General features: G+C 39.2%; 1 protein-coding gene across 8 annotated transcripts in view; it reads left to right on the top strand.

Annotated features, from left to right (window-relative positions):
* The window catches only part of kiaa0586 (KIAA0586 ortholog), a 131,089-nt gene that overhangs the window by 83,643 nt on the left and 24,279 nt on the right, over positions 1-23,167 (top strand). For 6 of the 8 annotated variants that reach the window (XM_017699852.2, XM_017699846.2, XM_017699851.2 and 3 more), the window contains 10 exons: positions 1,595-1,704; positions 3,017-3,201; positions 3,334-3,484; positions 4,207-4,387; positions 6,147-6,382; positions 6,573-6,649; positions 6,875-7,000; positions 7,606-7,789; positions 10,673-10,809; positions 13,154-13,238. In XM_017699852.2, coding sequence (XP_017555341.1) covers positions 1,595-1,704; positions 3,017-3,201; positions 3,334-3,484; positions 4,207-4,387; positions 6,147-6,382; positions 6,573-6,649; positions 6,875-7,000; positions 7,606-7,789; positions 10,673-10,809; positions 13,154-13,238 — 1,472 coding nt within the window. The remainder of the gene's footprint in view (positions 1-1,594; positions 1,705-3,016; positions 3,202-3,333; positions 3,485-4,206; positions 4,388-6,146; positions 6,383-6,572; positions 6,650-6,874; positions 7,001-7,605; positions 7,790-10,672; positions 10,810-13,153; positions 13,239-23,167) is intronic. The other 2 variants (XM_017699848.2, XM_017699847.2) reach the window with 2 other exon arrangements.

Below are 23,167 nucleotides of genomic sequence, written 5' to 3'. Positions count from 1 at the left end.
ATTGTTATCAGCAGAAAGTTCAAAAGCCAGCATCTCTGATGGTATGGGGGTGTGTTAGTGCCCATGGCATGGGTAACTTGCACATCTGTGAAGGCACCATTAATGCTGAAAGGTACATGCAGGTTTTGGAGCAGCATATGCTGCCATCCAAACGGCGTCTTTTTCAGGGACGTCCCTGCTTATTTCAGCAAGACAATGCCAAGCCACATTCTACACATGTTACAACAGCCTGGCTTTGTAGTAAAAGAGTGCGGGTACTAGACTGGCCTGCCTGCAATCCAGATCTGTCTCCCATTGAAAATGTGTGGCGCATTATGAAGCGCAAAATACAACAATGGAGATCCCGGACTGTTGAGCAACTGAAGTTGTACATCAAGCAAGAATGGGAAAGAATTCCACCTACAAAGCTTCAACAATTCAACAAACTCCCTGGCCCGGGGAGCAATTGGGGTTTAGGTGTCTTGCTCAAGGACTGAGGTGTGCCCACCGCTCCAGGCAAGTGTGCTCACTGCCCCCTAGTGTGTGTGTCTATTCCCTAGTGTGTATGTGGTGTTTCACTTCACGGGTGGGTTAAATGCAGAGGTGGAATTTCCCCATTTGTGGGATTAATAAAGTATCACTTAACTTAAATTAGTGTCCTCAGTTCCCAAACACTTATTGAGTGTTGTTAAAAGGAAAGGTGATGAAGCACAGTGGTAAACATGCCCCTGTCCCAACTTCTTTGGAACGTGTTGCAGGCATCAAATTCAAAATGACTGAATATTTGCAAAAAAACTGTAAAGTTTATCCATTTGAACATTAAATATTTTGTCTTTGTAGTGTATTTAATTGAATATAGGTTGAAAAGGATTTGCAAATAATTGTATTCTGTTTTTATTTATGTTTTACACAACGTCCCAACTTCATTGGAATTGGGGATTTATATTCATCTGCAGTAGTGTTCGGTAAGGATGTTAATAGTACACAATATACATGCATTGTGATTGGTTAGGAGATGCATTTGCATATTGAAACCTTCTGCGATATCGGTATTACAAAAGCTAGTTTGGAGTCAACAGTTAATAAAATGTACATTGTCCAGCCCTTTTCGGGAGCCATATTTTTAGTGGAACAAATCTGCAAATTTTCTTTTCTCAGTTGTGGGTTCTTGACATCTACACATCCTTTTAGACTCATAGTGCTGAGTTTTCTTCTCACAGTGAAAGGATAGAAACACCTGTCGATTCTTTTTTTTTTTTTTTTTTTTTTCCCTTCTGATCTGAGTCAAGCTTGATTTTCCCCTGTCTTAATCTGATGGTGACAGATTTTGGGGTCTGCCGGTTCTGGCATTGTTGCTAGGATTTCTATTTTCTTTAAATCTTTTAAGACTTTTTACTCCACCTATTTTTCCACCTATTTACCTTTGACTTTTATCTTCTTTATGCAAGTAGATTGCCTTATTTCTTATCTCCTCAGAAATGCCTGTTGAATAACTTCTGCTTAATGGCCGTTATGACCAGAGGGTAAATAAATGGAGAGTAGTAGATTTTTGCACAGTACTATTTTAGCAGTTTCAGGCATAGTGAATTGAAGTGTTTTGTTTTTTTTTGTGTAGGGTAGAGCAGCAGCTCATGGCAAGGATGATCAGTGGGATGTTCCCTCAGCCGGCACAAACAGACCCAGCCAACCAATCAGAGCCAGAGGACAGTGTGACTTCAGATATAGGTAAGCCTTGTGTGTGATTCATGTCATTTTATGATGGACATGAAGGTGGTGCAACAGTTGGGTCAAGCACGACTGTCAGATCTCTTCCCATAGTCCTGCCTCTTTCTATGATTTTACATCAAACATGGGTGATGAAAGAAATGCATCACTGCAGTCAAAAGATTCCAACAAAATAACAGACATCTGGTGCAAAGCAGCATAATGGTAAAACTACTCATAACACGTCTTTTCCTTATTCTTGGCTCGTAATTTTGATTCATAGTTTGTGCGAATGCAAGTAGTGCATTTGTCAAGGCCGTCAGAGCACTAGGAGATTGTATTTCCTCATTATTGTGCAATTGCTCTTCTTCATCCCTCCGTTCCTCCTCTCCTCCATTTTATTCGGCTCACTTTAACTCAGCCCATGCACTCTCCCCGCCTCATTAATCCCCACTCTTGTTTAATAGAAAGATCAATGATGTATCAAATTTGCAGAGGAGGCTACAAGTCTGCGATCAGCAAACCCTAGTCAGCACATTCAGGGACTGACTGGACTCTTCCTTGCTTAAGGCCACCCTACCACTGCAACATTACAACATATTGCCTTAGACAGAGGAAAAGAGCTCCCCTGCCAAGAGTGCCACTTTATGATAGGTGCCTTTTTTTATTATTGTATAAATAGTCAGAAATGCTGACAGGGCACGAATGCAAAGTAGTTTGGGTCAGATGTATAGCAGCTTTCAATTTGTTCCTTTAGAATTATTTGGCTGCTGATGCACTAGAAGGGTTCGGCATGTTTTGAAAATATGGCAGAATGCTGGCACAGTTTAGCAGACTTATATCAGGTACATGTTTCAAGGAGCTCTGTCATTGAATTTGTGTAACACTGCCCGCTTTACGCAGGGTAAGCATTTTTCTAGCAGTGACTTTGATATGGTAATGATTTATTAAGCCCAACAAGCCCAACAAGACCTATGTACTAGCAACCAAATATGTCAGTCTGTCATCAGTGTGCTGATTACTTTTTACAGAAGTCCTTTGCTCAACTATACTGGCACCAGAAAGAGCTGTTTGAAGTCTAAATCATTTTCCTTTCAATGTAGTGCACAGGCAAAAACTAACAATTGCCAGAGCTCAATAAGACACGGAGCAATGATTCTAGTTTATTGCAAGCAGTGATATTCTGCAAAACTGAAATTGTGCTGGTCTGAGTCATCGTCACAGAAGTGAGGACAGATGGAATTGAAGCAAGAAGAACTCCTAATGGAGGTCATAATCATAACCAATCAAGTGTATGATTAGGCTAGCTCTCATGTGTTTTGCTGTGGGTCAGTGGAGACAGTGGGCGGTGGAGGATTGCAGCTGTTTGTGGATGCCGGAGTGCCAGTGGACTCGGAGCTCATCAGGCATTGTGTGAATGAGGTGCTGGCTGAAATCATCTCTCTTATGCTGGGCCAGAGAGAAGGCTCCAGAGAGCCTGCTGTTCCTGCCTCAACACAGGACACACACATCCAGCAGGTAAAGGAGGATGCACATACTTACACAGTTTTGCTATTAGTACTAACAACCTGACTGTTGAATGATGGGATGTTAATGATGATTAGTTCTGCAGTGACACCTGTGTTCTCTTATGGTTTGCTAATGTTGCAGCAGCAGACTCCAGTACCAACACCAGTGCCCACTCCTGAGCCCGGTGTGAGAGAGAGTCCTCCAGAGGGGCTGTCTCCTGTTAGCACTCCAGAGCTATCTGAGCAACCTTCTCCTGTTCAGTCACCTGTCCCACCTCAGCCGTCTTTACCAGGTTTCACAATATAACCTCTTCAACACTAGGCCAGAGATGCCATGTGACATTTCACTGGGTGAATCAACAGGATAGCTCATAAAACTTAATATGGTTGTATTGTCTTATGCTTTGCCCCCTTAACAAAAATAGTAATTTGTCTTGTTTGTAAAGGCATAACAAGTTCTATTCTGTTCTTTGTCATATTCTTTCATTGAAGGTAGTGTAAATTTTTGTTGTCATTGTCTTTGTGGCTGACCTGAATTGGTTTTGATTCATTGGCCTGCACCCTTGTAGTGGAATACATACATAGTAGCCAAGACTACTTGAAACACCCATGTTTTGTGAAGTTTGAGCCAAAGTCCACAAATTTCAGGTTTGAAAGTCCTCTTTTAGGTAGATAGGAGCCTGATCTTGTGTGAGGCTGTCTGGGGCTTTTGGCAATGATGACCAAACCTGTCTAAACTCATTATTAAGATAATAATCTTAAAACATATTCTGCTATTTGTAGACTGCTGTAAATTATTTGTCAAATGCCATGAAAATAATATGTTATGTAGAGAGTATTATGGCAGTGAAGAATTAAAGTATGGACAAGATACTGAGTTGAAGGGGTTAAAACAAAGCACATTTTCAGGCATTGTTGCTTGATGTTTCTTTCTCTGAATATGTACAAAATGGTAACTGCTGACACTCAGTAGCTCAACCCTAGTAACTTATTGTCCTTTCTGTCCTTGTTTCAGAACCAGAAAAGGCTCCAGTGGGGACGCCTGCCAGCACGCCACTTCCATCCCCCTACAGGGTTGCGACACCTTCCCCCCCTCCAGAGCTGGCAGGCCTGCGTAACCACCCGTGGGGAGATGCAGAGCTTCCTCTAAAGGAGGAGGAGCCACACAGCAAGGAAGAAGAGCATCCACCACCACCGTGAGTCTTTCTCACTCTGTTCAGCTCTGGCTATCTGGCCTTTTATACAGTTAAAGGCTCCCCTAATGTACCTTAATGACAATGCATGCAGTATTAAAACTTATTTCCATATTTCTTAAATGTCTCAAAAGAAGAATTAATTCTCTTAACATGATTAGCTACATGTAAGTGAATACATTTTAGAGATGATAATTACATTTTGATGGATGATTACAGGAAGGTCTGGAATTTAGTTTTTAAATGAAACATTATGAGTCATGCTTAATATAACCAGGGCCAAGAACTGTCAAGGTTAATTAAAAAAAAATTTTAGGTTAATTTGAGGTAGACTTTAAATACAGTATTCAATACAGGCCTTGGAATACTAGGCAACTAAATACCCACTAAATGGAAGTAGTGAGGTTCCTAACCTGGATGTTTTATGGGTTCACAATTCTTTTCTGTGTTTTCTCAAGCAGAGCTGAATCACAAAAATATGATTTTAAAGGAATCATCAAACTTGAGTTAGACAAAAATGCACAGAAAAGTGGCAAAGTGAAAAATATGTGAAACCACATTGCCCCCTGCTGGAAAAGCATGAAAATGGCAGTGTTCAAAGAACCTCTGAGAGGCACCATATTTTCGTTAATTTGATTAGAACTGACTGAATTGAAAACAGCTCAGTTAAAAGGACTCCTCTACATCAGTGCATGCAGTACAAGATCCCAGTTAAAGCAGGAAGATAAACATAGATATATCATTAGGCATTATATACTGTGGTTACATATATATTGGGGGTGTGTGTTTGTGTGTATATATATATATATATATATATATATACACACACACCCACATACATACATACAGTATTCGACTGTAAAGAACTCCAGATCTTCCTTTTGAGCCATTGATGGGTTTACTGGAATGTTTTCATCATCATGTTGCACAGTCCAGCTTCAGTTTACAGAGATGGTCTCACATTTTCCTCTAACACCCTCTGAAACTATGATGAATTCATAGTGGGTTCTATGATGGAGAGCTTGTGAAGCCCTGCTGCAGCAAAGCAGCCCCAAACCATTAAATTTCCACCTCCATGCTTCACTGTTGGTTTGAGATTCTTGTGTACAAATGCTGTGCTTTGTTTCCTCCTTGCACAAATTTGGAAAAAAAAAGTTTTGGGGTACTAGTATGCCCTGAATGTAGTTCCCTGTCCTGAAAGTATTTTAAAATATGTTTAGGCCAAAACCTTCTCAAAACTAGTGAAAATAATATCTCAACAATTTGTCAGCAATACTGAGTCTGTAAGTTTCTTTGGAATTTCACACCAAACCACTCTGAATAAGTCTGTTTACATCTTAATTATTTAATTATGTAGAAATTTGGAACTAAACTGATTGTGGTGGTAATCCAAGAAAGCACATTTAAACTGAAGATAATTCATGTGTTGTATAATTTTGCATATGTCTATATCTTTCGATGGAATGGAATCTAAATGTATCTGAAGACTGCAGACAGAAGTACTTGACTATGTAAATTATTTTAGGCATTGTGGGTATGTGTCATTCTCAGTGAACCTACACCTTTTTTCTCAAGCTGATTCATTGTTTCTGCCCAGGCAAAGGACTGTTCTGTTGTATGCTCCTCTTCTCTGAGAGATATGTCTCTCTGCCTGTCTCCCTCTGCCTCTGCCTCTCTCTCTCTCTCTCTCTCTCTCTCTCACTCACACACACACACACACACACACACACACACACACACACACACACACACACACACACAGCAGTGTGCTGACAGTAGCCCATGAAGAAGAGGGATCTCCTGTTCCCTCCAAACCAGAAAGTCCTCCAGCTCCAGCAGTAGAGGAGCCTGTCCCTGCTCCTCCTGAGTCTCCATCTGTGGAGGAGAGCAGCTCACACTTCAGCCCCTCCCTCACTGAGACTGAGACTGAGACTGCAGCCAGACACATCTCAGAGGGAGAGCTGCTGCTCAGCTGCGGCCAGATGGCTGCAGTCAGAGGTACTAGCCTGCCTGTCAGACACTTACACACCACACACATACAGAAGTGTCCATCCAGGTGGGTGAATCACATTCTGGTCACGTCATTACACAGTGAACTCTTGCTCTACACGTTGCTACATTAGTAACTGCTGAATAAGATACAAACCCATACAAACTACAATTGCCTCTATCTGTGTTTTCTCTGCAGCTTTGGAGGAAGAGGGCTTCACTCTGCCCAACATAATGACCAGCTTCAACAGCTCACTGCATGGAGTCCAGGATATGGTGAATATCTCACCTTTCACCTCAATATGTCTCTTAGCAACTAATACATACTCAGATTTAATGTGATCAATTAAAATCACTGAAAGCAAGTATTTATGGAGTGCACTAATGTGAAGATAGATATATATATATATATATATATATATATAATCTAAAAAAAGGCAGTCAGTGTTTTGTGTGCCTGCATCTATTCATTGATTTGATGTGCAACATTGTGCTTGACAGGACTACGACCCACCCAGTGAGGGTCAGGTGATTAGAAGACCACGTGTTCCTGCCCACCATGACCCAATTCTATCTTTGCTGGCAAGGATGGAACAGGGCCCAGCCAGTCAATCACAGCAACTGGAGGTACAACTGACAAATGACTCGCTCCAAGAGATGTTAAATTATTGCCAGATCAATAATCTACTGTTATTAGTATACATCATCACCAGCAGCATATCAATATTATGATTTACTTAAAATACGTGTAAGAATGTAATTGTGGATTTAAATTACACATTTTTATATGACATCCTTGTAGTGTCTTTGTATATTGTGTTGTGTACTGAATTGTTTGTATGTGTGGTATTACATTGTGTATTAAGTACATTGTGCTATACTGAAACAATTACTATCACTGTCTCATGGTGAAAAATGTATATAATCTGTCCTTCTGTGGAGTTTAGATTACCAGTTAATTGCCTAAGAAAAAAAAATTGAATTAAAACAACTCCAATGTAAAAGGTGTTTAATTTTAGCCATGAAAATCTGATCAAATTGGTCTACATATATAAAAAACCTATACAGTTTTATTTGTAATGTTTTGTACCAAGCAGTACCCTCATTTACCACTAGAGGGCAGTGGCAGCACATGATTAAATTTAAGGACTCTCAAAAAACCTGTGTGTAAACTGGATAGAAAAAATCCTGCTCTACTGTGCAATAAGTGTGAAATGCATGTGTTCTGTTAGAGATCATGGGATGAGGAGAGCAGCGGGGAGGTGAGTGAGGGCCAACGACCAGTTCTGACTGCAGCTCAGGAGAAAGTGGTGACTGGACACTCTCTCATACGACATTGGCCCACCCAGTCCAATACAGACCAGAGTCCACATGCAACCCTGACCTCACCTGGACAATTGGTTATTCAGCACACAGGTACATCAAAAATACATATCATGGCTCCACAATATTGATCAAATGCGCTGCACAGAAACTCATCTGGAAAGGCTGAAATGCTCATAGCACACAATTAAAAATTTTGTAAATTGTTGAAGGATGCATTTGTCTTCTGTGATGTGAATGTCAGTGGTGCAGTAGTGATTATTTAAGCAATAGAACACGAGAGGGAGTATGTTATCATGAAATAACATCATGGCTGTGATGTTATTTGCGATAACACATGACCTCAAGTGTTCTATTGCTTAAATAAGTAAGAAATAAATAAATTGGGCCATGACGGTGGCATTTCAAATGTTTTAATGTTAGTAATTCCTTCCGCCAAATTATAGTTCCTTAACAATCAGCTTGCTGCTACTTCAGAGTAACAAGCTCCGTCACTTGCTGAAAAGCTGGCAGTTTGTTATGAAGCTCTTCACACAGACCAACTGACAGTTTGGGTGTTTTTAGTGTAGGTATTAGTTTTGGTAATTTAGTGTAGTCCATCTTCAGAGTCTGACCAAATTTGCTGTAGGTCAAATGTAATCTTAAAAGAATCCATTTTCTGTGCGCAGAGTAAGAAGTAAAAATGTTCCAATGGCTTGAACATCTACAGCTGTCAAAGTCGTTGCTTAGTAGCAGTGTCTCAGCAGAGTGATAGAGTTTGTGAAAAACCCTTTATTTTATGGCAAAATAACAGCATGGTTAGAACGCCTCTCAACCAATCAGCTTGCATGGCCAGAATTAACTGTTGTATGACAAACAGTATGTTTTCAGCCCTAACACATTAAAAGGATTAGATCATAGAAGTCTTCATACTTCATGATAATAGTAAAGAACTATTTAACCTTATTAACCTTATTAAATCTCCATGATATTGTGTTTAAGAGCAGCCCATGTGTGGCTTACCACACACAAACCTGTAAATTCTTCCTCATGTTTTATGTTGTTATTCCTGCCACCATAACTCGTGTTTGTAGAGTTTGTGGCTGCCTCTGGGTGGCCATCCATACATGCTGCAGGGAGTTTGTGGCCCTCGCTGGATCTGACTCAAATGAAGTGTGCCTCACACTAGCAGTGTTATATGAAGAGGGGGAATAGAGATGTTTGTGCTGCTGTATGTGTGTGCATGCTGTATGTGAGAGGGAAGGGCTGAGCAGGGGCTGGCCCAGGGGAAGCCAGTCTGTCTGGATAGTTCATCAGGATGCAGGCTGGGGGAGCACAGCGGAAAACAGCCCCGCTCACAGCGTTCTCATACAGCCCTGCGTGAACATTAACCAACTACAGCCTCCTCCTGCCGCACACTTACTGCTGATGTTTCTTTCTTAACCCTCAACTTCATTTGCTTCATCGGCTCAAAATAAAGAGGTTTACAGATGAATAAGCACTTTTAATTGGGGATAAACACATGTATTTTATTTATATATATATATGTCAAGTTTCATAGTTGCTGCATAAAATCAGAATTTGCACACATTCATATATATATATAATATATATGTATATATATATATATATATATATATATATATATATATATATATATATATATATATATATATATATATATATATATATATCAAATATAATTTTAAAAATCTTGCTTTCATGCTCTTAGTGTATCTAAACTCTCTTCATAACAGCTTAGCCAGTATGTGTAAGTTATGAGTGCACTGCAACTCCTAGCCTCTTCCTGTGTTGGCCTAAACCAATATTTGCCTTTGGCTGAAGTAGCTCCACTCATGGTAAAAAGAACCTCAATGTTGCTTAGAGACCATCGCTGCCAAAATAGAAAAAACATATTTGAGCAGCGCATACAAGAGTGCGTTATTGATGGAGAGAGAGTTTAACGCTATTTTGCTTTTCTTTCAACTGTGGAAACATGTGTCTTTAGTATAACTGAGTCTATAAGGCTGAGACTCAGAGAGTGTCTCATTGTCCTTGTCAAACATCATTCCGCTTTTCCAGTTTATTAGATTCACCTACTGTGTACTTGTACTCATTGACTCTTTTATTATGTACACCTATGATGTAGGTGCACTTGGTAGGTTTTTGTAATTGTATCTCTTATTATGCATAATTTATCAGCTATCCACTACCCCATCTGTCAGTGGCAAGAGATCATTATAGTGTCACTATTAACCACACTCTTAAAAATGGCATTCACTCAGGAGTTCTTTAGTGAAGAAACTATGAGCCTAAAGGGTTCCTAGCCTAAAGGGATCTTCAGATTGATGTTTATGAATATGCTATAGATGGTACTATATAGAACCTTTTTGAAAAAGTGTTCAATATAGCATCCAAATGGGTTCTTCTGTTGTTACAAGCTTGTCATATAGTAACAGAAGAACCCTTTTGGGTGCTATTTATAACCATTTTCATACAGGTTCTATATATAACCATCTATAGCACATTCTCCATCAGTCTGAAGAACGCTTGCATTAAACAAAGAACTCTTTAATCATGTAAAGGGTTCTTTAAGTGTTCATAATTCTATATAGAACCATTTTCTCACTAAAGAACCCTTAGTAGTTTGAAACTGAATATGTGCATTATATTAAAATTTTCTGTAAGTTTTTGCAGTTTTGCAAAAGTGTTTGCAGTTACAAATTACAATCACACCCTACACAAGAACGAGATTTTAACAACCAAATTTACAGATAGCTAACAGACTTATCTAATAACATTCAACCTGCACAAACTATATCCAGGTCTTCATTAAGGTTGGCAGATTCGGTGATGACTTACTGTAATTTGACCCTGCACTGCATGTTTGTGAAATCATAATCATTTCTATGTGAAGAAATGCTGTTTTCTTTTTCTACCTTCATGCTGTACTCGCTTTTAATTTAAGTGATGTGTTGGTGTTTCCATGGTAACCAGGTGAGAGAGGTGCAGTAGCTGAAGACAGCGGTCTGTCAGTCAACTTCAGACCATCAGAGGAACATACAGTGACTCCGCATGTTCTTCATTCGTTTGCTGCATCTTCCCTTCAGCCAGGAGACTCTGCACACCAACAGGCATGTAGCGCTACCTCTGCATGTGGCTGTGTGCTGATATTGTTTTACAGATATTTTTAAGGTTGGACTTGGGTATGAAAACAGTAATTATCGCCTTTTTTGAAGAATAGATAATAGCTGATAAATTTAACTGATAAAATTGGCTGATATTTTTATGGCTAAAAACTTCCAACAATTTTTGTTAAACTTTACTGACTAAAATGACTTGGTCCTTAACTGTCAAATTTATTAAATTCAAATGACAGGCACAAAGTTGCAGGTTTCAATAATATACTTTAAATTAGACATGGGCGATATCTAAAAATAATTAGCACAATATTTTGTAGTTAAAAAAATGTGACCTAGTTTCTATTCTCCCTTATGGTTATATGCCATTTGTAATAATAACTATTCCAATAAAAATGTTTAATAAAACTCACACATTAAATATTATGATACAGAGTAACCCAACATCTACTTTATCATTATAATAATATAATGTAATTATAATAATTGTTACTGCAAACGTTCATTCATGAGTTTCTTCTGCCACAGATTCACAGTTATGTGCATGCACAGCTGTGTTTTTGTAATGCAGATGCACTCCCACTGTAGACAAGGATCAGAGGAACTTTCTCTTCAGGTTAGAGTTAACTCAGCTGCTCAATGCTGACTTTGTCATTTTAGGTCATTTTTTACTGCAGCATTTTGAGGTAAGCTGAAGTTCCAAAGCACATTAGCATTCATTTTCAGTTCTATTCATGTAAAGTCAATTAAATTATGACAGTTATTAAATAATAGTTACATCAAATCATAAAGTTGTATCATTGAATAATAAAGTGCAGTGATCTATTTGAAGTTATTTCTTGTCACGATATTGCTATAAATAGCTGCTGTTATAAGCAAGATTCACTCATCACTTTTCGAATAAGAAGCATTCTGTTTATTTTATTTTATTGTAAGTTATTCTCAGTGCTGTACAGCTTTCCCAGTTCCTAGAGGATCAATTACGGCTCTGTTAAGTATCAAAACTTTCTTTTTACAGCGTTCTTTAAATTGTTATCAAACATGTAGAATATTAGTATTACATTAGAATCATTTCATGTGTTACTGAAAGCAGTGATTTCAAACATTTGAATCATTCTGTAAAAATGAATCAAGCCACTTATAAGTGACATTATTATACTTTAAGCCCCAGTGAATATGAATATGTAGGGGTTTTTTTTCTAGGTAGATTAAACTTGCTCTTGTGGGCGTATAGTATACACTTACAAAGTTGCATACTTTGAGTAACTTTCCAATGACCACTAAATGTCCATTGTATTTTGCCAACATTCTCATCTCTGAATTTAAAATGCACTATGCTAAGCCTGAGTAGTGTGTATGTAAGCAATGTCCACACCACAAAGCTGATATAAGTTTCTTACCAGCATATCTCTAACAAAAGTGTGTTCCCCAGTGCACTCTTTCTCTATGTTTAAATCAGGGAAACTTAAAGAAAGAAGGAAAGCTAACAACAAACAAAAGCTAACCTAGCAAGCATAACTGAGCTGTCAAGACACAGCAGCCGCCACCTGTTTACCTGTTTGTCTTATTTCTGCTATTGATGTTGTCGTTAGTTCTATCTCAGTGACACAGCAGGCAGGGAGCAGTGGACTGAGGGCTGTCAATCTTGCATTCACCATGCTCAGACAGTTTTCAGATGGGTCTGATAAGTAATGTTTAAGCCATGTTTTATTTTATTTGTATCTTTTTTTTTTTTTTTATTCAAACTTTATTGAATGTTTAACAGAACACTCGATTTTAGTATCATACCAACATTTTTAATTTTCTCAGTATTTCAAAACTTCATCTTTCAGGTGTCATAATTTTATGCTCTTAAATAAGTTCTCCTATTGCCTGATAGAATGTTTGGTTGTTGTTCAATATAGCATCACATTTCTGAATGTGATTATCTTATGCAACAGTTAAAGAAATTTTATCAGTTCTTTTTTTTTTTTAAATATTGCCCAGTTTTATTGACCAAACAATATAATGGTCGGCCTTACTCTGTGCATGTGGGTTGCCTAACCAGTCCTGTCTCATGGTGGTTCTCTCCACCCGCTCTCCTTTTCTCTTAATCACAAAGACAGAGTGGTCCGTTTAGGTGTGTGCTGAGACATATACATGGGGCGCTCATTAAGCAGGGATTCTCTTTACCATGTGGGGGGATTACCCCTGACTGAGGCTAAAACTGAAGCAGAATGTTTGCCATTGTACCCTGTGCTCCTGTTCCTCTTTGTTCCAGTGTAATCCATTTTGAATACAGTGTGAGCTACTAACCCCTCTACAAATGTTACCTTTCATCTCATCTTTTCTGTTTCAGGCTGCTGAGACTGCTGAGACTCCACAGATGACTCACCGGCCTGCTCCAATTCTGGTGAAGCAATACCAACACAAAGAGGGACCAGGTAAACTCACTGCAAAATACACACTTTGAACAATGTGTTTATGTTCTAGAAAAGCAGGATACGCATTACTGATGGTACTGCTGCTGATGAAGTTGTTTTTTTGCCTAATTTCATTGCATTAGTTTTATATGGTGCAATTTTACTGTGCATCACAATTATCTCATGTTATGGCCTATTATTATGCCTAAGCAAATAACAGCCATTAGGACTATGGCTGTGCATGATGAATGGGGATAATGCATTAAATGCTTAAAACAGTAAATGAGTATAATTTGCTGTGTTTACTCCAAAGAAAATTACAGTGAATGTATTCCCTGAAATATATAAACATACACAGACACCCATCTGAAGTCTGCTGAGCTCTCGTAAACACGTTGAATCCTCTTATCAGCTATGTGCTGGATTTGGACTGACACTTCATGAGATATCCGCACTGTAACTGCCTTGAATCAAAGCTACGTTAGTACAGGCTTTAACAACCTCAGCTAGTGTTACCCTTCCCTCAGTGCTGTGACACACTGTCCTCTTTGGCAAACTGTGAAGAGAAAGAATGCACAGTTCCGTTCACAGTCAGTAGATGGCAGCGTGCCTGTGTGCCTGAAGCTCATACACTTTTCTTTTGTCTTCTTTCTAAGGGTAGTGTGATCACTGTGTGGCAGATTGTCCACTCATATTTCAGTTGTGTCCTCCCTGCTGGACCTGTGAGGGTTCAGAAATGCTTGAGTCAGCCCTTTAAAACTTATTCAGGTGTTTGGGAGGGGCTGATGCATCCTACATCTCAGTGACAGCAGCTTCAGAGAGTGTGTCAGAGGCAGCCAGCATGAAGTGAGGGAGTGACCGGGGGACAGGTGTGAATAAATATGTGCATCTCAAACTGATGTGCTGGAGGTAGGGGTCTGGGTGCATGTAAGGGTCAGCTGATGTTGTTTTGTGCTTGTGGTTTTTGAATTAGTCAAAGAGGAGCACATGTTCATAGAGAGAGAGAGAGAGAGAGAGAGAGAGAGAGAGAGAGATGGGTAGTTTTCTCTACAGGGCATCCTTGAACTACACAGTGCCTTAGTCTAGGTAAAGGATAATGAAGCTTGTGCTGAGGTAGTTTTCATTCACAGCTTTGGCAATGTTCACAAAAGGGCTTTCAGTAGATGAGCAGCAAAGCCAGTTTGCGCTAGTGATGCCATTGTTTTCTTGAAGAGAGAGCTGTGCTGCTTCACCTTGAAACCACGCTACCTCGAGCGTCACACACCACACAGATGTGCTCCATTTTGCTGGCTTGCAGTATAATGTAATATCGCAATACTTTAAGACGTTTTTATGATTTATGATAATTACATTTTTCTGACAACTGATGCATGGAAAAGACAAGTTAGTATCACATTTAAAAAAATACAAAAACTATGTATTCATTATTAAAGACACAATTTATATTCAACATTTTACATACTTGCGCTCAGTCCAGTTAAACAGGACTAATTGTACTCTTTGTAATCAGACATGCAGTTGGAAAGTGTTGTTCAGTACTGACGATATTCACAGCATATTTGGAAAAGCATATTGTGTTGCAGTTTATCACAATAATTAACTAAATATTGTCATATTGTCCAAGCCTATGCCATGCCCAACATGTTGGTTGTAAACAGATATGGCTGTAAACCAAGCCATCCTTTCTGATTGTCCATGCCTTTGTCTAAATAATTTTGGAAAGGAGGCCGCTGTTGAGTCTGCATCGATGCAATCCAAACAAAAGACCACCGTAAGCATGTGTAGAGGAGCACCCATTTGATTGCCAAAATAAGAAATGGGATGCCTTACAGCCCTGTGGACCTTGCTTGTAAGCACAATTACGTGCAGGACCATGAGTGTGTGCCGTTTGGGACTGAGCTGAAGTGTTATGTAAGAGCACTCTCTCTTTATTGCTGAGTCTTCATCTTTACACATCTTTTTGACATAATGACTCCAGCCAGTAGATACATTTTTTGCTAATATGTATGCTCTTATGCTCACAATGTGCTTTCATATGCACACGTGTGCACACTAATTACAGATATGATTCACTTATACATGTGATTGTGAATTGCCAAATCAGTCTTGGAACCAATCATAGTAGTGCAGGCTAAAGCTGCTCATGCCCTTTATGATTTTCAAACTGTAGCCCCCTTTTTCCGAATACAGCTCTTAGATGGCAAGTTCCGTTGTTTTGCTGTCTTGGTAATATTCCAGCTTGCTGCCATAGTAAATGTATTTATCACACTGAGTCTGAAATATCATTTGCAAGCAATACACACCACTGATGCTGGCAGTATCATTAACTACCAAACTGGGCAGTGCTTGTGGAAGATTTGGATAATCAATGAGCAGCAGACTCACAAAGTAATAGCATGGAAAGCTATAGAAAGAACCTTGATTGTAACAAGAATTCAGAAGCTGTATGAATGAGAGCTACAAGGCTACAATCATGGAGGAGCTGGAACATCTTACTGTAAATGTGATATACAGCATATTATGTACAGTCATTGTAGAGCCAAGATTAATCCATTTTAAATTGATCTCTCAGTTTGAAAGTGCAGTTTTCAAATCACAGTAGCTGCTGTTTTAATGAAAGTCTACATTATCAACAACATTGTCTCTAGAACTTTTAAAGAAGCGATATGTGATTTTCAACTTTGCCTTATGAAAAAACCAGCATGGCAATGTTCTTGGAACTGTGTACTAACACCTATCAGCATGGGTGATACTTTCAGTAGAAAACCAACCATTTCATTGTCCTTCTTAAGTTCTCCATCCTTCATGAGGGCTTTACACTTTTTTCCCACATTTTTTTCCCAAATTATTGAGGCTTAACTTGTTGGTTAAAGCATGCACCCAGTGTTGCTCTCAGTGAATGTTGGTGATGGAAACTACATTCACTAAATGTAAATGTTTACTGTGTGAACTCAGCTTTCACTTGAAGAAAATAATTTTACTGAGTTATGGTGAACTCCACAAAATAATGAGATTAATCTCAATTGAGTATTTTATTCATTTGACTGTCCTAGAATGTAGCCTTTGTTGTCACTTTACAAAATACCTCTCAGTTATGCACACAGATCTATACTGTCCTCCTGTGCTTTTTGCTCTCCTTCTCTTGTCTTTTTGCCTTTTCTCCTCTAAATCCTAATACATCACCCTGCTTATACAGCTCACTCACACCAGTCTACTGCTGGAGTCTACTGCTCCACCTTTTTCTAGGCTTAGCCCTGCTGCCACTCTGCCCTGCTGACTTGTTATCTCTCTCTCTCTCTCTCTCTCTCTCTCTCTCATGGCTCTGACATTTAGCAGTCTAAATGTTTTATCATTTGGGTGTATTCATATGACTGATGTGGTGCGACCTGCCATTGCCAGATTAGATGAAGGCCAGCATGCACCCATGGCTCAATGGATGTGATTAATTCACTACTGTCTTTCTATATGGGAGTCTGTTTGAATGTCAGACCATTCCATATGTTGCTGCTTTGGCTCCAAGGATATTTTCACTTTTCTCTCTTTCGGTGTAATTTGACGCACCAGTGAAAACGGCAGGAAAGCCAGGCTTCCACCTGCATTTCAATGCCTCCATTTATATTTGAAATAGCTTGGACGCTGTGCAGCTTTCTCTCTCCTCTATGTGAGAGTGAAGGGAGTGCTTGCTTGAACTGAAGCGATCAAGGGCACATGCAGTGCTATTCTAAGGCTCATAATTAGGTTTCTTCTCAGTTACTCTGATGCTCTACACAGGCGGTGGAGATCACCACGATAAGTGCTATATGCATCCACAAAGAGTCCACTGTTATGTCAGATCATTTGCATCTTGCTTCTTGTTTTCCGTAAGTGTGGTCACCCAGGGCAGGGCATCTGGTTTTATTTACTGTACTGCACTGTCTATAGCCTGAAGCCTTCACAATTTTCATGCTCGTTCTCTGCACTGTAAATATGTGCTTTTGAACCTGTTTAGTCATGCACTCTATCCAGACAAAAGCCACTCACACAAATACAGTCTGTGTGCCAGCAATCTGCTCCTCTGCCTATTCTACAGATGGGCTGATTGTGTTCTTTAAGAAAGGGTACAGTGTGCTACCGTGTGCTCCAATCAATGCAGACATGATTTGGCCAGTGTGTGCCAGTCACCCAGCTGCGCTCTCAGATAGCTATCTCTCTATTTATGGCTCGGACAGAGGGAGCGTGTAGAATGGACTCTCTGTTCAGTCCAGTTCAGTCTGTAGCTGTGACATCAGGGGAAAAGGTACGTTAAAGGTACATATATAAATGGAGTCTGGAAATAGCTAGAGGATGTGCTCACAGTACTCAGAGATTGAGCTTGTTGGTGTTTGTCCTTTTGTGAGTTCAAGAGTATGGTATACAAAAGTTTTTTTCCTTCATTTTTTCCCTTTATTTTTAACTCAGTGGACTGCATCCCATCAGTATATTACTTGTAAACCCTCTTAATTTACAAAAAATCAAGTCTCTAATCCCAATCTCTAATTCCATCTAATTCCATCACAATGGAATTGTACAGCAAGATAGATAGAGAGAGATTGATGTGATTTGTAAATGGTAACACTATTAAATACCAGAACCATCCTTCATTTATTTGAGTTTCAGCTAGAATTGCTGTTAAATACAAGTTATTCGTGTTTCAGTATCAGGGAAAAAGCAAAAAATATATACTTAACAGAAAATAACACAGAATCTCAGTTAAATATATCATGTTCTTCAGTATTTAGTATGTCCACCTTGGCCTTTCATACAGCTTCTGTTTTTTTTCAGGAGACTTTGTTTCAGTTTTTTTAAAGGAATCTGCAGTGATATTTGTACACACCTCCAAAGTTCAGTCTTAGAAGTTTGTTCCATTTAGGTGTCCCATTTTCTCTCTGCATCTTTTAATCACTTTCTGAACTCCAGTTTTTTACTTATTTTTATTTGTTTTTCCTCTTCCTTATACAAGGGGATACTTTTATATCTAATTTCCTTAGAAATATCTGCTAAAAATTATAATTAAATAAATGAAGGGTGGTCTATGACTTTTGCACAGTACTTTATATGCACATTTCCAAATTGAATCAAAAGAAATTTGGCAGTCTGTAAATGAGAAGCTGTCTGGGTGCCTAACAGGAGCACAGGGCTGCTCTGTGTGAAATATGAATGTATGTGTTGGGTACAGGAAGAGGGGAGCTATTACAAACACACAGAGTCTGTGTTATACATACGCACACACATACACACAGATCAACAGTCTCCTCCATAGGGCCACTTGGGTAAAGTTTTTCCAAGCTGAGCTGCAGCTATGAGTTTAGTATTAATGGCAGTAGTGCTGATGACCTGGGTGTGCCTTGTGCCTTCATTAGCCCTCAGTGGCTGATACGCCAGTGCTTGGCCCCAGAAGAGCTCTTCACTGTTGCAATAGCTTGCCTAAGTTTTATGTCTGCTTAGGCTTTCGTAGATAATGTTACAGATTTCACTTTCATTGGTGTAATGTGCTGTTAATTTGATATTGACTCATTACAATTCTGGATAGTTGCTCTGTACTGTGCTTGGTCTTCTGCCAGACATCTGATACCTGATAGAGAGGCAATCACAGCTAGTTATTTTATCCATCCAGCACACAGTGGTCTTCCACTTTTGCTTCTCCCTTCAACTTTGCACAGTGTCTTTTTCTGATGAACTTTCTGCACATATGATGTACCCAAATTATAAAATTGATGTGATCTAAATTTCTAGTGAAATCTCCTCCAGTACCTTGCATTTAATACATGCATTTGTTCTTCAGGTTGTTCACAGCATATGCAATATTTTTCACCAGCCCTGTGATTCAGATGCATCAGATTTCATTGTTTATGCTACTTAACCTACATGTTTCTAGCTATAAAAATAGAGGGCACAGGCTACAGTCTGTTTGTGCAGAAATTTTAACTTGCAGCAAGAAAACCTTTGAATATGTCACCCTCTCTTACAGACCAGACTCTATGTTTATGTCCTCTGACATTGAGGTGACTCAGTAGACCGGTCATTTCTGTTTTTTTCTCAGTTTGCACTGTGTGAAGCGTTCTCATGTTTCTTCATTTCCAGCAGTCTTACACAAACACAGGAGGCCCAAGCTGAGCCAGTGAGAGACAGCACTGGGCTCCTCTCAGGGAGGTCCTTTTAAACAAAGATGCGAGCCGATTATTTACACAGTCTAAACTGGATGTCTGTTTGCTAGTTTGTGGCGAAAGATGGACAATTTAAGTACTTTTGTTTAAACCCCTATGGCCATTAGCCATAGATTTTAAAGCATTTTTGTTTCATATGATTGAAGCTGGCAGCAGATAGTTGTACTTTTGGCTTAGCTGTGTAATGGCTGTGTAGTGTTATATTATTTAGTTTTCTGTGATATGAGCATATCAAAAAACTGCGAGATACATGACATCTGAAAGGTGGAAATAGGCTAGTGGCACCTGCATCATGTAGCACAAGAGTGAAATTGCATAGGCTGGTTTGTGTGGCTGACATAATAAGGGCAGAACCACTGAGAGCTAATATGTATGTAGATCCCCAGCTTCTCAAATGAATGCTGAGTGCTGCTAAAAAGGGCCAAAAAACAAACAAGTTCAAGAGCATATGTGACAAACTGTTCATTTTCAGAGGCACATGGAACTTGTATACTTTAGTAGTTGTATTTGTAAAAGACCTATTCATACCAAGTATTTTTTAGAGAAAAAACTGGTGTAACTTTTCGGCATAGTGGAGCCTTCACATTTAAGTCTGATGTAATTTTGTTAAACGCTGAGTATGCAGGAATAATACAGAAGACAAAAAAGAAATGGCATTGAGTAGTAGCAGTTTAGAATTGATTTTTTTTTTTTTTAAAGCAGCACTATTTAAGATTTTTTGTTAAAATTAATGAAGTACCATTACAAAGTAAGGAGACAAAAACATGCTAAAATATAGTGCCTGTGTGGTGCTACTTTTTTTTTTAAAGGACTCTGTGCCAACAGGCCTTTAATCCGAATTTATTGCATCTCATATCGTCACAATATCAAACAACTTTATCACCTTTTTGTCTATCTCATCATTATTTGTATTCTGCCTTGCACCACTAAACTGTATCAGTTAAACATAACTGCATAATCCATTAATTTGATCCATGTTTGAAATCCTGAGGCACAAATGTGGCATGCTCCCTTGCGTCCACAGGCTGGACAGAGCTTTTGACAGTGTTGGCACATGTTTGTCAGCGCTGGCTGGATCCCCAGTGCTCTGTGACCATGCTGCAGACAGGACGACACAAAGCCTGGAGTTAAGACCAGGATTTTGCTGTGTTTTCCCATTAGAGCAGGAAGTAAAGGGACAATAATCAAATCCACCGAAACAACAAACCAACGCAAAGCAAAGCTGGGCTCAGTCTTTGTCGCTTTAGTCTGTAACCAGCTAACACCCACCCATCCCCCTCCCCCGGCCAACTCCAGTGTTTGGACTGAAATTCATGGTCCAAAAGTTCTGGAACAACACACAGAACAAACAAGGGAGCAAACTGAGCTCTTGTTTTCAGCCAGCCAGAGCCTCATTTTGCCTTTGACCCAGAATATTATGTAAAGAAGAAGACAGTTATGTCACAGAGAAAAGTTTGGAACCTGCTTTTATTAGTGACATGACATTACTTCTCTTTTAGTAAGAATGGCCCCAGATCGCTGCTTGCTGTCATAGCTGGAGGACTGTACCCAGCATAGACCATTCAGTTGAGACAACAGCAGAAATGTGTGAGAGGTCGTTTCAGTTTAAACATAACAGTGGAAGGGCTTATCCAGAATGACTGATGATTATGACTGTTGGGTCAAAGCTATAAACCTTCATAGATCATAACATAAAACTGCAGAAACAGCCAATACTTCATTCTCAGTTTTTGATTTCATGTTTTGTTGTTTTTTTTTTCTCTAGAACATTTTTGACATACTTGACCTAGATTTAAGACAATAAGAGCTTTTCCCACACAGACCTAGCTTGAAAATGACTTGTTAGCACATTTCCAGTTGTATTTTGCTGATGTGCTTGCTTACCCAAACATTGAGGCTCTTCTACTGCACAGTACTCATTCACTAAACCTTCCTATACTCCACCTGCATTAGATTAACATGAGAATCATGAAAGAAAACAAAACTTTTACCAGACTATTAGCATTACTAAGGACTTTTTCTTGCGTATTCTGAATGCATATTTAGTCTTTTATATGAGTAGGAAGTTCCATTAAGTATTGGATTATTGTTTGGCAAGGCTGACCAGACCAGCATGGCTGCCTTACCAAACCAGTTACATAAGCTAACAGACATGCAAATGTGGCTAATTCATCCATCCTCAAAACATCAGAAGGCATGAAGTGAGTTTTATAAAAACTTTGCATACCCATGAATTGGGGGTCATGCTTCTGAATGAGGTTCTTTCTCTTTAATAGGAAAAAACTTTTTCACATGGAAGTCTTGAATTTTATGACATAAATAGAGAAAGAGGTTAGTAGAGTTAATAGAAGAGTATAGCTTAAAATACCATCTGAGTTCAGCAGTGCCCAAGTATTCATGTCCAGCTTGGTCGTCTCTGAAGTACTTGTCGGGTTCAGATTCTACATTTGAGTTTTATCTAACCCTTTCATTTAACAGATTTTAGCTTTCATTTCCCTCTGCTATAGTTTTTTTAAAAAGTTCTCCTCAATTTAGTTGTTTCCAATTCCATCCGATAGTTAGGACTCCCACAGTCACACAATACTACCAACGCTAGGAGGGTGATGGCTAGCACAGGCTTTCTCCGAGACCTGTGAGGCGCCACCACTCACGGCTCACGCAACATCATTGAACAGCTGAACACGCTCAGAGGAAAGCGCCAATCACCACATTTGCTACGTCAGCTACCAGACGCCTGTGCTGACTAGCATCACGTTGAGTGATGGGGGAGAAGGGGGGGGGGGGGGGGGGGGGGGCAATCCTACCTATCCAGAGAGAGCAAGGCCAGTTGTGCTCTCTTGCACTCCCGGCTACAGGTGGCTATAGCATCACCAGGGATCAAACTCACAATCTCCTGATAATAGGGCCAATGCTTAGATGGTTGTGCCACTCTGAAGCCTGCTATAGAACATTTTTATTCTGTCACACTGAAGTAACTTGTGGTGGTGGAAGCAAGGTCCACAAAGCCATAAAGGACAGCATGAAAACAATGAAGTTTATCCAGACCACAATGTTGTGTGTTGAATTGATGGATGTATATAGTTGTTAAAGTTGAATTATTATTTATTAGTTATTTTATATTCTGAATTTCAAATAATTAGACTTCTAATTTTATTTATCAGTGATCTGGTGACAGCTGTCATTATTGCTACAAGTTAACTTGAAATGTGTTATCATTATGACTGTGGTATATTTAGTGTCCACATGGTGAATGAGTTCAGCCTCAAACATAATTTCTCTTCTTGCTGTGGTGAAGTTGAATGTTCTTGGCTTTTTTGGTAATCTGATCAAAATGTTAGTGTCTAGAATAAAGCTCTAATAGAGAGAAAAGAAGCCAGTGTATAGAAAAGGACATGAAGAAGAAGAGTAGCAATAAGACAATAAGTGTGAGAAAAGACTATATGTCTCTCAGTCCTGATTTCTGATTGGCAGGTAATGCATTGTAAGGCCAGTGCATTTAAAGTCGTGAGTGCAAAAATAAAAGCATGTTTGTCATTTCATCTCTGTCAAGGTCCATAACTGCCTGCTCCACAGATTGTTAACTCGTTAAATGCTTGTTTTGACAGTACAGGAAGAACATTGTGCCCTGAAGGAAGCATGTGTATTTGTGTGTCATGTAATGTGGATGAAATGTCGGTCCCTGTTGCAGTTCGGTGAGTCACTCTCCGGAGGTGATTGACGGAGACATGGCTGGCCAAGTTCTTGTTTATTGTCACGCTCCATTAAATT

The sequence above is a fragment of the Pygocentrus nattereri genome, chromosome 10 (genome assembly GCF_015220715.1).
Source record: "Pygocentrus nattereri isolate fPygNat1 chromosome 10, fPygNat1.pri, whole genome shotgun sequence".
NCBI classification, from domain to species: domain Eukaryota; kingdom Metazoa; phylum Chordata; class Actinopteri; order Characiformes; family Serrasalmidae; genus Pygocentrus; species Pygocentrus nattereri.
This window is presented reverse-complemented; position numbering and strand designations above follow the sequence as displayed.